Consider the following 16,640-nt stretch of genomic DNA (forward strand, 5'->3'; position numbering starts at 1 on the left):
CGAAGATAGTGGTGTTTACAATAGTGGTAACATTAGCTAAAGTATTTAGCCCGGCCACCAGAATGCAAGTGAGAAAGTGGAAGCGCTCGAGGGACTCTCATCAAAGAAATAAAGGAAGGCGCTGCAGGAGAAAGAGTGGCTCACCTGTAGTGCGGTACTCGGCAGCGCTCTCTTTTTCGACATAGTTTACCAAGCAACCCTCTCTTTCTCCAGTGGGCACAGGCTGCCGGTACTCACAAACGCCAGCGATCAGCAAGGCAGACACTCACTCCCGTGTTTGGTGTTTAATTCAAACAGACACTTGCTTGCAGCGTGTGTGTTTTTTTTTTTTTGCTTGCGTCACCACAACATCCTCTTTCGGCCATATTCTTTCGGCTTGAATTTTACTTCGGCCGAATGCCGAAAATGCGTATTTTTGCCATTTTTGGCCGAATATTCGGTGCATCACTAATTAATACACAAGGAAGTTAGGAGTACATCAGCACTGTATAGTATTTACAAGCCACTCCAAATATGCACTGCTTTGCATTATGGGGGTGGGATGGCTTAAGGACCATCGCAATTCACCATCATCTCTTCATCTTCAGGTTTTATATTTCATAGCAAATATATCATCCCACTTAAAAGAGCATAAAGTGGAAAATGATGGTGTCGTATGCAGACTGATAAGTGATGTGTCATCATAACGTCATGTGATCATTCATGACGACATCAAGTGATCAAAACGTTACATTATTTACATTAGATTATTAGAGTGCATGATTATACAAAAGGCATTTAAATTTTCCACAAAATTTTTTAACGCTAAATCCCAACTCGATACTCCGCTTGTGGGACATGCTGTCATGTGAAGAAGTGTCTAATGCCCTCGCGACATGACTTGCTTTAAGTGCATAAATGAAAGCATTACATTAAAAGTAGAAATAGGCTTGTTAAAGAAAAATATGCTGGAACTGATGATTAACTATATTTGGATTATTCGCCAATGGTATTTTTGGAGAAATCTCAAAATTGCCATTTTGTCCAAACGATCTATTTTTGTCACATACTCAAAACTAATTGAGAAAAGAATCGACATACACCTGATTTTGTGAAAAGACATCACATATTGGAATTAATAATGAATTTTTTTAATTAATAAAAAAAAAAATAATTGCACACTGTCCCTTTAAATGCTTCGGATCATCGGGCCAATTTTAATATCTCACAAAGACAACCCAAGTAAATATAAAATTAATTTTCTAAATGATTATTTAATTTATTAAGTGGGAAAATAATCCAAACCCATCTAGCCCTGTGTGAAGAGTAATAGGTTATGTAGTTTCATTTTGAGCGTAATAAATAAATCCAGATTGATAGTTTAGCCTATTTTGAGTCTGTTTCTCTCCAACCAGTCAGTGAAGGCCCAATTAGTCTCTACATTTCTCATTGAAAATCCTTATGTGTGGTCGACACAGACGTTGCCGATTCGCAAACTCTGATTGTCACGTGAAACAGAACAGAATCCATTTAGGCAATGACTTGAAGCAATTGCCGGAAGTCATTCAACCAAATACAAATAACAGGAAGAGTTTTCAGTAGTAGTTATGTTGTAGTTGTAAATTACCCTCCAAAAACACTCCACTGAATGAAGGCTGCCTGTTATGACATGTTTTTCTTCTCTGTAAGGTGGAACCTCTGTATGGACGCTGATGATGTCGCCTCTTGCAAAGAATCTCTTCCATGCAGCAGTTGATATGAGTGGCTCGTACGTATACAATTCCACGCTGGAACAGGCTGAGTCGGACAATCTGGTTTTTCTGAACAACACACGCTGCAAGGACATTTCGTGCCTGAGAAGTCTCTCTGTTAAACAGATATTACAGGTACAAATTGACAATTTCTCTCAAATATTGTTCACAAACCAGTCTAAATCTGTGAAAGTGAGCACTTCTTCTTTGCCGAGATAATCTATCCCACCTCACGGGTGTGCCATATCAAGATGCTGATTAGACACCATGATTAGTGCACAGGTTTGCCTTAGACTCCCCACAGTAAAAGGCCACTCTGAAAGTTGCAGTTTTGTTTTATTGGGGGGAGGGGTCTGGGGACTCGTTGGGAAATTTGGTCAATACTGACTTGTTTTCTGGGTAATGTGTCCGAAATCGAACAGAAGCGGGACACACGTACAGTCGTGTTGAATAACAAGATGCACATTTATGCGACTGAGCTGTATGTGCTCTTTCTTTCTTTATAGCAGATTATCATGTGATCCAAACATCGGTAAATAGTCAAAGTTTTAGCACATCCACTGGCCATCTGATTGATTAGCGATGTTTATTTTTCTGTTCTATGGATTTTGCCCAAAAATATCTTTACATAGCCTTTTTATTTGACCATTTATGACTCTAATTAGTAGAATAACACCTTAGTCCTTAGCTGTTCACAATGGGTACTCTTGCAAGCCTCTAGCCAATAGTTTTCAGACTATTGGGTTGAAATTTCCCGCCCTCTGTCTGCAGATGTGACATCATATGCGCATTGTGTACGTGAAGAAGGGAGTGTGCAGTTTCATTTTTCAGCCACAGGTGGCAGGAGCAATTTAAAATAAAATTTTCTGCATTCAGCAACTTTAAGAAAATGTGATCTGTTTTGTTCTTTTAAATATTTGAATGTATAAAATAACATCAACGTATAGCCATGATTGAGTATATGTTGAGATTTCTCTTTGGGTAATAATAACTTTTGGAGTGAAGTTCAAAATCAATTTATCTCTAGCCACAGATTATCAGATGCATTTATCACTCAACACTCTTTTTAAAAAAAAAAATGAAACTATTACTTGCTGTTTTGACAGGCTATCCCATGGCAACACTACCCCTCTTGGGCTGCAGATGACCTGACTGACCTTCCAACCAGGGGGAATTTCTGTGGCCCTGTTGCAGTGGTGGATGGGTATGTGCTTGAAGCGTCACCCTTTGAAATATGGGAAAGAAAAGGAGCCTACAATGATGTTCCTTTCGTCATTGGAACAACAGAGCAAGAAGTGGACTTCAGGTGAAGTTTGACATTGTTCCTGTTTATAATTCATTGCTCCATTGTAACTGTGATCAAACTACTGTTTCATCTGCAGTCCAGCATCTGGAAATATCTCTATGTGGACATGGGGGGACTACAAGTGGATTGTGACAGGTAAGACCACTGAGCAGTTAGATAGCTTGAGCATGCAGCCAGTAGATATGAAATAGTGAGATGGAAAGCAATACATTGTTTGACAAAGTTACCATAGATACTTAAAAAGTTTTAAAGGATTGCTCAACAGGAAATCAGACTCTTGCTCCACCCCTCACTAAGATTTGAAATCGGCTTTCAAAGGGGGTGTTGCCTGGAGGACCATTAGGTTGTGAATGGGGAGAGGGTTGGGCATAGTCTGGCTGTGATTGACAGCAGCAACTCACTAAAAAGCCGTTTAAGGAGGCGTGTACGAGAATGAGCTGGTGGGTGGCGGGGGCGACTACGCCATGCAGAACAAGTGACGTAGTACGTATTGTCTCGTGTTTAACCTTAAGATGGCACCAAACACAAGTTTTTTGCCCCAAATTCAAGCTTTAAACAAACATGTACTAAAATGTAAAAATAATGACCAGGACATGTAGACATCATTTGTAGACACCAGTTTATACAGTTTATCAGCAAAAAAAAGTTGATTAAGTGTTGAGTTATTCTTTAATTTATTTTTCACAAGTAACACCTTACGATACAATACGATACGATACGATACGATATACTTTTATTTTCTCCGTGGGGAACTTTTTCCTGGACTCCGTCCAGCTGCAGTTTACAGTAAGGAAAAAACAACAAAATAGAAAGAGATAAAATCAAAATTAAATAAGAAGTGCAGCAGTAGTTTACAGTAAGAAAAACAACAGAATAGAGAGAGATAATTAAAATAAATAATACACACACACTCCTATATATATATATTGCACCACTTAGTTAATGTCGGTTATTAAGCAATTTGATGGATGTCGGCAGGAATGAGTTCTTGTAGCGGTTCAGCCTGGTCCTGGGGGCCCTGAATCTCCTGCCGGAAGGCAGTAGCTGGAACTCATGATGCAGAATATGAGTCGGGTCAGTAACAATTTTCTGTGCCAGTCTGGTGACGGACTGCTCATAAAGCATCTGTAGGGAAGGATGATTCCTGACCCCCATGATCTTCATGGCAGTCCGCACCAGACCGGCAATCTGTGACCTTGACTGCACAGTCAGGTTGCCGTACCAGGCCACAAATTCCGTATCTGATGATACTTTCCAATTCAGCCCGGTAGAACAACAACATGATCCTCTGCTGCACTCCATAGACCCTCGGTCTGCGTAGGAAATAGAGACGCTGTTGGAGTTTGGAGCATAGACTTCCAACGTGTACCCTCCAGCTGAGTGTGTTGTCAATGTGGACCCCCAGATACCTGTATGAACCCACCTGGCTGATGTGATTGCCTTTAATGACGACTGGCCCGTGGTCACCAACAGTTTTTGGATCAAATATCACCTCCTCTGTCTTCCCCACATTGAGCACAAGATGATTCCGGTCACACCACTGGACAAATTTCTCTATTTCTGAGAAATAGTCCAGTGGGCTACCGCCGGCCTGCAGCAAGCTGACGATAGCTGTGTCATCAGAGAACTTAATGATAAAGTTCTTAGGGTGTGATGTCACACAATCATTTGTGTACAATGTGATTGTGTATGCTACGTAATTGTGTCGAGTCTAAAACAACCTGCTGTGCTAGCGGATGTTAACGCCCTTATAAGTGTTAATATTTCTTCGGCGCTCTCCGCCATGTTGAAACTTAAATAGTTCTCTCAACTTGGACACTCGGATGTCAAAATAAATTCCCGGTTGTTCAGTAGAAAATACAACATGGGGGAGGCGAATACGTACAATTTTTCTACTCGACATGTGGTTTTGTTTTGTTTCGTTTATTAAGAGCCCCATTAACTCCTGGCACATTTCAGGAGCTAATCTTCCTGGGGTCTTTTCAAATTCATTACAATCATTTCAAGTAAACATATACATACCTACTCTCACACACACATGAAACAACAACAAAAATAAATAAAAGTAAATGAAAGATCAATGCAGTCAAATTAATAAAATACATAATTGTAACAAACACAATTCCCAAAAAGTTGGGACACTATACAAATTGTGAATAAAAACTGAATGCAATTATGTGGAAGTGCCAAATTTAAATATTTTGCTCAGAATAGAACATAGATGACAGGTCAAAAGTTTAAACTGAGAAAATGTATCATTTTAGGGGAACATATGTTGATTGTAAATTTCATGGTGCCAACAAATCTAAAAAAAAAGTTGGGACAGAGGCTGGAAAAGTCAATTGCACTAAAAAAAAACTGCTGGAAGACCAGTTACCACTAATAAGGTCCATTGGCAACTTGATTGGAGTATAAAAAGAGTTTCTCGGAGTTGCAGTGCCTCTCAGAAGCGAAGATGGGTAGAGAATCACCGATTCCTCCAATGTTGTGCACAAAGATAGTGGAGAAATATAAGAAAGGTGTTTACCAGCGAAAAATTGCAAAAAGTTTGAGGTAATCATCATCTACAGTGCATAACATCATCCCCAGATTCAGAGAATCTGGAACAATCTCTGTGTCAGGGTGAAGGCCGAAAAATCATACTGAATGCCCAAGATCTTTAGGCCCCAGCAAGGAATGCTAACTGTAAGGGAAATCACAGAAAGGGCTCAGCAATACTTCCAGAAAACATTGTTGGTGAACACAATCCATCGTGCCAGCCGCCGTTGCCAGATGAAACTCTACAGTACAAAGAAGAAGCCATTTCTAAAGCAGACCAAGAAGCGCAGGCGTTTCTCTGGGCCAGGGGTCATTTAAAATGGAATGTCCAACGAATCACGATTTGAAGTTTTTTGTGGAAAACTGGGGCGCTATATCATACTGACTAAAGAGGACAAGAACAACCCAAATTGTTATCAGCACTCTGTTTATAAACCTGCATCTGTGATGGTATAGGGTTGCATGAATGCGTGTGGCATGGGCACCTTCCACATCTGGAAAGGCATCGTCAATGCAAAAAGGTATATTCAGATTTGAGAATAACATATGCTCCCATCCAGGCATCATCACTTTCAAATAAGATCTTGCATTTCTCAACATGATAATGCCAGACCACATGCAACACCAATTACATCATGGCTGCGTAGGAAAAGGTTGTGTTTTTTGTGTGTGTTTTTTTCTGAGATTTCAGTATTGTTCATTCGGTAATTTTACCGATTCGACATGCCATCGTCATTGCTCTTTTTTTTCTATTGACTATTGTATCGCAGCCGGTTATGCGTCACTTCCGCCCAGCATCCCAGATGCACTTTGGAGGTAGAAATGCAGTGTGTGCGTGCGTGGGTTGGGCTGAGCTCACCAGCCAGCAAGCCGAGCAGTGCGGTGCTGGGCTCCAGTGGAAATACGCTAATGAACACAACTCCACTCAAGGGCCAAAAAGGCCTGACAGGGCTCGTTCTTCAGCTTGACGGCTTCCTTTACCGCTGGTGTCCACCAGCAGGTTCGAGGATAGCTGCCACGACAGGCACGGACCACCTTATGGCCACAGATCCAATCGGCCGCCTAAAATATGGAGGCGTCGAACACGGTCCGCTCAAACTCAATGCGTGCCTTCCCTGGGACAAGGAAGAAGTTCTGCCGAAGGTGGGTGTTGAAACTCTTTCTGACCGGGGATTCTGCCAGTCATTCCCAGCGAACCCTCACAATACGTTTGGGTCTGGCAGATCGGACTGGCATCTTCCCCCACCATCGGAGCCAACACACCACCAGGTGGTGATCAGTTGACAGCTCCGCTCCTCTCTTCACCCGAGTGTCCAAAACAGGCGCACAACCACAAAGCCGATTATCGAACTGCGTCCCAGGGTGTCCTGGTGCCAAGTGCACATATGGACACCCTTATATTTGAATATGGTGTTTGTTATGGACAAACCATAACAACCAATAACAAAACATCCCAATCATCCCCCTCCAGGTCTCACTGTCATTGCCCACGTGAGCGTTGAAGTTCCCCTTGTACAACAAGGGAGTCCCCAGGGGGAGCACTATTCCAGTACACCCTCCAAGGACTCCAAAAAGGGTGGGTACTGAGCTGCTGTTTGGTGCATAGGCACAAACAACAGTCAGGAAAGGCGGAGTGAGGCTACCCTCTCGTCCACCGGGGTAAACCCCAATGTACAGACGCCACCCTGGGCAACTCAAGAGTGGAAAAGAGTCCAGCCCCTCTGTTACCAGTACCCAAGCTGTGTGGAGGCGAGTCCGATGTCTAGCCGGCAGGGTTGGGGAATCCAGGTCCAGAGAGAACAAACCCTGAAACAGTTTGACTTTAGCCACAGGTGCTTGTACTCAACAGGTGCTTCTTTTTTTTTTTTTTTTTTTTTTTGACAGGTGCTTCTATGACAGTAGTGGGCAAACTCGGTTCTTGAGGGCAGGAGTCCTGCAGGTTTTGGATGTTTACCTGCTCCAACGCAGCTGATTCCAATTAACAGGGTCGTTATCATGCTTATGCAGAGCTTGCTGATGAGCTGATCATATATCAAACCTGCAGGACTCCGGCCCTCGAGGACCGAGTGTGCCCATCCCTGTTCCAGTTAGTAGAAGCACCTGTGGCTAAAGCCAACCTGTAGCAGGGTTTTTACTTTCTGGATTCCCCAACCCTGCTAGTGGGAACTTCTCGGCCACGCACACCAGGTCAGGCTCCTTCCCCGTCAGAGAGGTGACATTCCTGTCCCAAGAGCTAACTTCTGTAGCCGGAGATCGGTGTGGCCAAGTTCCCCGCCCTTGGGTGCCGCCCAGCTCTCTGCACAACCGACCCCTTTGGCTTTTCCCCCAGTTGGTGAGCCCATTAGAAGGGGGAACCATGTTGCCTCTTCGGGCTGTGCCCATATTAAAAGTAGCGTTGTACCGATACCTAAGTTGTTGTTCTTTTCTCAACATGAAAAAGCTGTCTTGCCATTGGTTCAGAGCATTCAAGCGCCAATAGGATATCTTAGCACGGCATGCAGTGAACATGTCACACATCAGTGAATGTCGTGCATGAGCAAGACAGAAGATGCTGCATCCAAAGTCCTATATTAGCGTCAGAATGAATGGTTTTGGCATGTTACTTGTTAGTACTCACCGATACCACTGTTTTAAGGCAGTATCAGGGCCTCTGCCAATATCAGTATCAGTATCGGAACAACACTAATTAAAAGAACACAGCACTAATAACTAATTTCCAGTATTGGATTAGGCATTGTGTATAAAGAATAAAAGTGCAAATAACTCTGGTAACTAAAAAAAAAAAGATTAAATATTAAAATAAGAACATACCGTGGGCAACGCTATTATCCTGGTAATGTGATCTTGATGACGCATCCGGTGCGTAAACGACAGCCGCCTTCCTTCATTTGAGTTTGCTGATGTAATGGGCAAGAAAAAGTCTGTCTTCTATCCCAAATACTGCGCCAGTTCTGATCAGAGTAAAATCCTCAGCATGTCAGGTTTCATGTCATTCTATGTGGGGGTGGGGCAGTGGGGGGGTGGTCTCTCCTAATGTGGCTAAAGCGTGCTGAGCACACAACATGTTAACCTTGCTCTGTAAGATGAATCTCGCGGTATTTGTGAGTTCACAAACTCCAGAGAATACATCTTGTACCAAGCCCGTTGATTTCCACCGATCTGAACCACTGGTTGTTCGGACCAATCACAGAGCGACATTGTGTTAGGGTTGTGATATGCAGCTGTGACGAAAGCAGGAAGCCAGTGCCGACGACGGGGCAAACAAACAAATTAAACTTCTAACTTCTGCTCACTACGGGCTGGCTGAATACGTCCTCCTTATCGAGCCACAGTTTCAGATTCACTTTTGGCTGGACACAAATCTTTGGCGAGTCCCTTGTGGCTGTGCTGCTTTTGAGGAAGTGCTTTTTTTGCTATAGGGCGTAATTCCACCTTTGATGTCTGCAGTGGGACACAATAATTCCTCGTGAGTCTCTTTGTAGTCATTGGCTGCCATGTTATTCTATGCGTGTTTATTACACGCGATACATCACGATGATCACGTGACTGACATGGCCGATACTGTACTTAATGCAAAAATATTCATAAAAAGTACTATAAAATCATAATCACTCAACACAAATTGATATTTTTTTCAGGGAAGTGTTGAAATTGACCATTTCACTAAATAGCTGTTTTTTTTTGATAAATCTTGTGTTGCTTTAAATTAATAAAACACAAAAAAAATAGTTTTCATTTAGTGTCCGCATGTTTTTACCTATTCCACCAATTTATTATTCGATCTTTTTTGTCATAATCCAAATTATATACAAATAATGTCCGAGCAGTCAAAATGACTGCCAATGTCATTCTAGTAGTTGCAGACTTCTGGTAGACCGAGTATTAAAAAGTGATACAAAGTCCATAACCATTCAGGTATTTGAGCTTCTATCCTAAGTCAGACTGAGGCGGTTTTGGCTAGATTTGCGCCCTGGGTGAAAAATTCCCTTCACATGATGCTTCAGTACTAATAGTTGCTAATTCAGCAAAACTAAATATCAAATGAAATATAGTTGTCTTTTGTGGCTTAGCAACATATTAGCAAGAGGCCCGACTATCACTCTCATCACTCATAGAAATCGTCCTACCTTTTCTCGTGCCTGTTTCTCCTTTTCTTTTTATAAACTGCAGCACCTGATGGCCTTTTTTCTCTTGTACCTTTGATTTATCATCTTCATTTAAGTCTCTGGATCATAACATGACGTCCAAGACCTTTCGCATTAGCTTCTGCCAACATCGTCCGTTCACCCGTTAATCAACCGGATTCCGGAGTCGTGACATAAACATAATTACGTATTATTTAATAAATTTTATTTTTTTTTTTACATTTTTTAAATAACCCAAACTTCCGTGTAGGCCTTTTCCCTTGCCTACCTCTGCAGCCCCCCCCCCCTTCCCCCGCCTCACCCCACTCCACCTAGCCCTTGCCTTTTTTTTTTTTTTTTTGGGGGGGCGCTCATGAGCCCTCACATAGATCGCACCCATATTGCCCATAGCAAAAACCGTCCTTGATTATACTCTATATTTATGTTGACTGCTTTTATTTGTGTCAATACCTGTGTACCAGTGTTTAGATCAGGTGATGTCGTTAATTTTTGTCAACTGTGCACTGTGGCCATGTGAAGCCCTTTGAGACTCTTTTGTGATTAGGGCTATATAAATAAACTTGGCCTGACTTGACCACAGTTTGAGTAGGAACTAGAACCTATGTTCAAAAATGTGTTTACATTGAGTGTTAAATTTGTTGTATGTGTCATTGTCTCCTTTCAGAAAAACTCAAGTCTTTTAATGAGAATCTTCCCAAAGCGGCATTAGAGCTTTATCCCCCCTCCGACCCCTGCCCCACCACAGACCGCTGTCCTGAGAGAGCATATACCACCATGGTTTCTGACATCAGAGTTACATGTCCTAACAATGATCTAGCCCACAGGGCTGCAGGTAAATTCTCTTATTAATTATTAAGTTAAATATTGTATATGTGTGTGTGTATGCGTGTGTGCTGCCTCACACTGCCTATTAAATAGACATAGACAGATAAGTTTTTCTCAGAGCTGAGAATGATTTTGAATACAAACTTCAACACTTTCAACTTGGTTTCAATTCCTTTAAGCATGTTTATCAAACTGCTTATCAGATGTTTTTTTTCTTCTTTCATTTATTTGAGTAAGATCAAGTTAAAAAACAAAACAATTACAACAAAAGTTATATAAAGGTGGTACTCAAAAGGTGTAGGTAGAAGTTTAGAGAATTTATAATGGTCCTAGCCCTTATTTTCCACTATTTAGTTAAACATATTTCTTGTACGATAGAATCTCAAACTGGGGAAAAAACCCAAAACATACTCCCTCAGTTCAGAGTTACAATGTTTCACCTAATCTTTATGACGATTTACCGAAAACCAATCACAATTTATGTCATAATTAAATAAAATTTAAAATGTACTTATTTACAATGTAACAAATATTGCCTGTACCTCTTATTTTTATTTTATTTGCCTTTTTAAACACTTCCCCCTGGAGAACGTGTGCAAGCACACATATCTCAGTGCCTACCTCAGCGCCTACCGAGACCTAAAACCCTGTTTAGCAAGCAAACTAGCGATAAGACTGCTTATCAGTCCCCAGACCATCTTTTATGGTCTGGTCTATCCACAGGAATCAGCCATGTGTTTTTGGAAACAACTTCCCTCAGAAGTTATACGGTACAACAGTGCCCTCCAGCGGTCACTATCGATATTTTCCTCAAGAATCCTGCCGCTCCTAATTAATCTGAAGTCTACATAATTTGGGACATAAATGGACTCTGTACTTGACTAACATCAAGTGACTTCTGTTGTTTATCTTTGTACACAACCTGTATGTCTATCTCAAATGAATGATGTGTGTAACTTCTGCAGCCATCTAAGTTTAGCTAATTAGTAAGCTTAGCGGATTCAATAACTTTATGATCGCAGTAATGTTTGAAATGTGTTCAGAATGATAAATGAAGCATCTGGCTTGTCAATTCTGATAAAAAAAATTTTTATCAAATGCTATCCCAAAAGCTTGGTCTCAGTCGACCAAGTCTGCTTCAAGCACACGGAAGAGGCGGACTTCTACTCCGACACCCTGGGGAAAAAAGCCAGCGCGCAAAGGAACTTCCCTCTCTTCTTCGCTCCCCTCTTCTTCGCTCCTTTCTCTGTTCTCCTCTTGCCCCACGAACTCCTCCTGACCATCACGAGAGACGTGGTTGAACACGCTGAGAGCGACCACGTGACTTCCTTCTTTGAGCCCCGGACTTGAGCCACGCCGTGCGCCCCAAAGCACACATCACGCAAGGGCTTGCAACCACATTGCGTGTCCCAAAACGCGCGTGCCTGCTCCTGCCGAGAGCCGACCCACCTATTTTCCGTTCTCTGAATCACGCAGCGCCCCGCCGACCCGGTTCCACGACGACTGTTAGGCACCGAGCCGCTGCGTGCCAGCAACCCATTTCTGCTCCAGCCGTGCGCCCTCGGCGCCCCGCAGCGCCCAATCCAACTGACTACGGCCTCTCAACCGCGCAAGCACATCACCACCGACCGGGACTTGTGCCAGCCAAGGACCTGCCGCGGCCTCCACGCCGCGCGTGCACCTCGCCACCAAACGGAGACCTGCAGCGGCCTCTCAGTCGTGCGCCCATCACCATCAGCCAGAGACTCCAGTGCAGCATTCCAGCTGCGTGTGCGCCGACCGCCAAGATCGCCTCCAACTGAGTTTTCTTCAACTGAGGATCGACGCTCGCCGAGTACCTCTCTCTCCCGTGTACCTGAACCAGTCCACGAGTTCGCTTTCATTGCAATCTGACCATACCACTGGTGCAACGCTTTGATTCAAATATAAAAGGATTGACAGTTCAAAACGCTTCCATCTCTATTCCCCATCTACCTTTTTCATCTACCTTATTTTATCTTAGTTAATTAGGTTGCATGTTTTCTTTTTATCTTTGATTAGCATTTTTATTCCGTTTCACTAATAGGTTAGGCTGTGACTGATATATGTGTGTGTTTACTAAATAAATTGGTTGTCTAGAAATTTCATTTCTGCCGAATCATTTGTTTACGGAGTGGCTTAGTAATTCTCTTATTAAAGCAAAGAACTCCATGACTGCGATTGGCTGGCAACCAGTTCAGGGTTTACCCGCCTACTGCCCGAAGCCAGCTGGGATAGGCTCCCGCACCCCCGCGACCCTTGTGAGCAAAAGCGGTCAAGAAAATGGATGGATGGATGGACTCCATGACTAACTTCAGATTATGAATACTTGATAATAGGATTTTTATCGTTTATTTTGCTCCTACAAACAAGCAAAGTTAACGTGGTGCCCCCAGAGGTTGCTGAGGAAATTACAACTCCACTCAGTGCCGACTAAATTTCTCATAAGCCATTACGGCAAACCAAATAACAAGTAGCATAAGAAAACAGGCATCAAATATACAATACAAGAATAACAAAAAAATAAAACAAATTCCCATTTCCTAATATTTAAGACAGCAGACATCTTAGTTTTAAAATTCTAACAAAAAGTACAGGGAGCTCCCAGGCTCAGCAGCATCTCTTAGAAAGGTAACAAAAAATTTGAATATATAATTTTCTGAAGTTTACCCAATTTTAAGATGGTCTCTCTTATCGGCAACAGGATTTTTTCAGAAGGGAAGTGCTGATATTCGTCAAAATGCTAAATATCCCGGCTGATAACTGATATATCCCTAACTTTTGTTTCTACAGCGGCACTTGAGAGTCCTGTGTATCGCTATGTGGTGACACACACACCATCAGGAGCAGTCAACACAACTATTCCCCTGATGCCATTCCACAGCCGCTTCTCTTTCCACTGCTTGGATATCATTGCTTTCTTTGGGGGACTCGAGTTAGTTCTGGGGAAACCACTCTCTGATCAGGACAAAAGTTTCCAGGATCTTGTAACTCAACGTCTTGTCAAATTTGCCAAAACAGGTAACAGTGTTATTCTGTGTCAATATCTTGTGTGATTAATAGAGAATTGCAATACAGTGTTCTCTCGTTACTCGCAGGTGTTACGTTCCAAAAACTACCAGTCATAAGTAAATCCGCAATGAAAATTTGTTTTATTTTTCCTATTAATTATATATATTTTTGTTTTGTTTATTATACATGTTTTTTCGTTATGGTATGTCACTTGTCCGATAAGGCAACACTTTCATTTTCAGTTTACACTCTCAATGTTCAAACCTTTGTAGATTTTAAAATAATAATAATGAAATAGAATTAAACAAATATCCAAAACATTTATTTGAGAAACAAAAATATAACAGTAACGGCGATCCATCCATTTTTTTCCGCTTTTTCCAGGCCGGTATGCTTTCTTAAAAAGAAAGCACACACTCAACAACAACAACATAAAAAAACAGCTTTTAGAAATGACAATCTTAATATTAATGTTGAAGATACATGGCGAAAAAAAATCCATTAATAATGACTCACACGTATTTCACTGTTGCTCTGACATTGCATCTTCCTCTTGGCACTGCTCCGCTGTTGATTCTTTGTTCACTGAAGGCCGGAGTGTCTTTTTTTTTAGTTAAGAACATTGTGATTGGTAATTGTTGGCACTCCTTATTTTTCTGGGCAAGAATATTCTTGTAAATAGACATGCCAGCTTTGATTATGTTTGAGAACTGCAATGAACTAAACATCCACAGGTCCCATTCTTGTGCAACTCGCTGGGCTGAAGGTCATTGGCCATTTGCACAATGGTTGCCAAGTGATCAATGTTAGTCCATCCTCCTCATCTTTATCAACACTTGTGTCCTCGTCTTTCTCTTCTCCTTTATCCTCGTTTGGTAGTTTTGTGGCGTTTGCCATTGCTGCCACGTCATCATCAGTCAGTGATTATGAGTGGGCATCAATCAAGCAATGGCCGGACTAACAAATACTCATTGAACAATTTTTTCCTGGTTATTAGGGATGCAAATACCGGTAACAAAGAAAATTGACAATTAAAAAAAAAACATCAAAAATTGTATTACATCACTGGCAGTTAAGTGACAGTGACAAAAGTTTTTGGGGGTTACAAGGTCATGTGGAATCTTTTTTTGGGACTATTTATCGGCAATTTGAAAATACATTTTCACATCAAGCATACTCAATTGGACGCAAACAATAAATAGGCAAAGAAAGTCGTTATATATACACAATGACCACTATGTCAGGATTCAAACACCATCTGCTATCCTTCTTGCGGTAAGCTGCAAAGCATGAATTGCTTGCCTTGAGAAAGAGGAAGATCTTGCATTTATCACACTTCCATCTGCTCTGACCCTTTGTACAGTATAGACATTGACCTCTGACATCACTGTGGATGTCACGTGTTGTCATAAAAAGGACATCCTGCAGTGGACGAGTGACTGTGTTCCAATATCATCTCACTACTCTCACTGTTGAATTAGACTGAATAGTAGGACAAACGTGTTAGTGACTCGATACTTTATCATCCATCCATCCATCCATCCATCTACCGCTTATCCGGATCACAGGGGCAGCAGCTTTAGGAGGGAAGCCCAGACATCCCTCTCCCCAACCACTTCAACCAGCTCCGCCGGCGGAATCCCAAGGCGTTCCCAGGCCAGCTGAGAGACATAGTCTCTCTAGCGTGTCCTGGGTCGTCCCTGGAGCTTCCTGCCGCTTTCCATGCCCGAAACACTCCTCCATGGAGGTGTCCAGGAGGCATTCGAACCAGATGCCTGATCCACCTCAACTGGTTCCTCTCAATGCAGAGGAGCAGCGGTTAGACTCTGAGTCCCTCACAGATGACCGAACTTCTCACCCTATCTCTAAGGTAGAACCCGGACACCCTGCGGAGGAAACTCATTTTGGCCACTCGTATCAGGAAACTTTTCTTTCGGTCACGACCCACAGCTCATGACTATAGGTGAGGGTAGGAACGTAGCTCGACTGGTAAATCGAGAGCTATAGCTGAATACTTCATCCACAGGAAAAGGGACTTTTTGATATTCAACATGGTCCATGTCTTTGTCTACAGAAATCAGTAAAGTTCAGTTACTAATTTACCAATGCCATTCTTTGGTTACACAAGACAATAAGGCTTGCTTCCATACTTGCATTTGAATGGTTGGGCAATCATATGTCAATGATTTGAATCACTGAAACAAAGGATATATGAATACTACAGCCTCTTTGTGTGTGAAATTCACCTATTGTCTGAGTCCATCATGTAGAGAATGTTTGCAGAGGCAGACAACATGTGTGTCCTATTGTTACATCCCAACTCCTCAAATGGCCATAGTGTCCGTTTGGCACAGCTTGCTTTTGAAAAATTATTGCATTCCTTTATTTTTGTATTTTTCTTCACAAAGTTACTTGGTTATGTTCACTATACACTCATAAACTACAATATGACACACACAAAAAACATTCAAACCTTTGAAAAACTAACCAGAAATATCTTGTAAGCAAGGGGTGGTTTTCAAAAAATGTGCATCTTGCTGGGAGTCCTACTTCCAAGTGCATAATCCCCCCCAAAAAATAGTCTTTAACTGTTCTTTTTGTGCATAATATGTACAGCAAGTATAAGAGAAGGTTTATTGAGTTGAAGTTCTCTTCTAAACAAATGTCTGTAATTTTAAAAATTCTAAAGTTAGTATGCCAAACGGATACGCATCTACCGCAGAGTGACATATTTCATCCGGTAGGGCTGCGCAGTGCCTCCAGCCAGAGTTTTTTGCAGCAGGCATTTAAAGTTTCAGTTTTCATCTCCTGAATGGCCCTCTCAAAATTTTTTAGACATGATGCAATGCTGTATTCACGCAAGTAAGTCTTTAGTACTGAAGGAATATTTTGATTACTATATTAAGTGTAATCTTTGCGTGTCCAAATAATTGTATTCAGAATCTGATGAAGAAGTTTTCCTTGCAAGGATTTATTTTAGAAGCTTCTAAAGACACAGTCAGGACACCCACATCTGAATGCAATGTGGAGCCCCCAAGTGTGTGTCAATCTACAGAACATCGACTC

The 16,640-nt window shown here is 41.9% G+C and overlaps 1 protein-coding gene across 4 annotated transcripts in view; it reads left to right on the forward strand.

The window, feature by feature from the left end:
* Positions 1-16,640, forward strand: part of LOC144050615 (para-nitrobenzyl esterase) — a 42,585-nt gene that overhangs the window by 13,319 nt on the left and 12,626 nt on the right. For 3 of the 4 annotated variants that reach the window (XR_013293885.1, XM_077564023.1, XM_077564021.1), the window contains exons 5-9: positions 1,669-1,865; positions 2,837-3,036; positions 3,113-3,171; positions 10,384-10,551; positions 13,356-13,583. Coding sequence is in view for 3 of the 4 variants with exons in the window: in XM_077564023.1 (XP_077420149.1) it covers positions 1,669-1,865; positions 2,837-3,036; positions 3,113-3,171; positions 10,384-10,551; positions 13,356-13,583 (852 nt within the window). In the remaining variant the exon portion in view is untranslated. Of the gene's footprint in view, positions 1-1,668; positions 1,866-2,836; positions 3,037-3,112; positions 3,172-10,383; positions 10,552-11,656; positions 12,666-13,355; positions 13,584-16,640 lie in introns of those variants that run through there. The other variant, XM_077564024.1, reaches the window with a different exon arrangement.

The sequence above is a fragment of the Vanacampus margaritifer genome, chromosome 4 (genome assembly GCF_051991255.1).
Source record: "Vanacampus margaritifer isolate UIUO_Vmar chromosome 4, RoL_Vmar_1.0, whole genome shotgun sequence".
NCBI classification, from domain to species: domain Eukaryota; kingdom Metazoa; phylum Chordata; class Actinopteri; order Syngnathiformes; family Syngnathidae; genus Vanacampus; species Vanacampus margaritifer.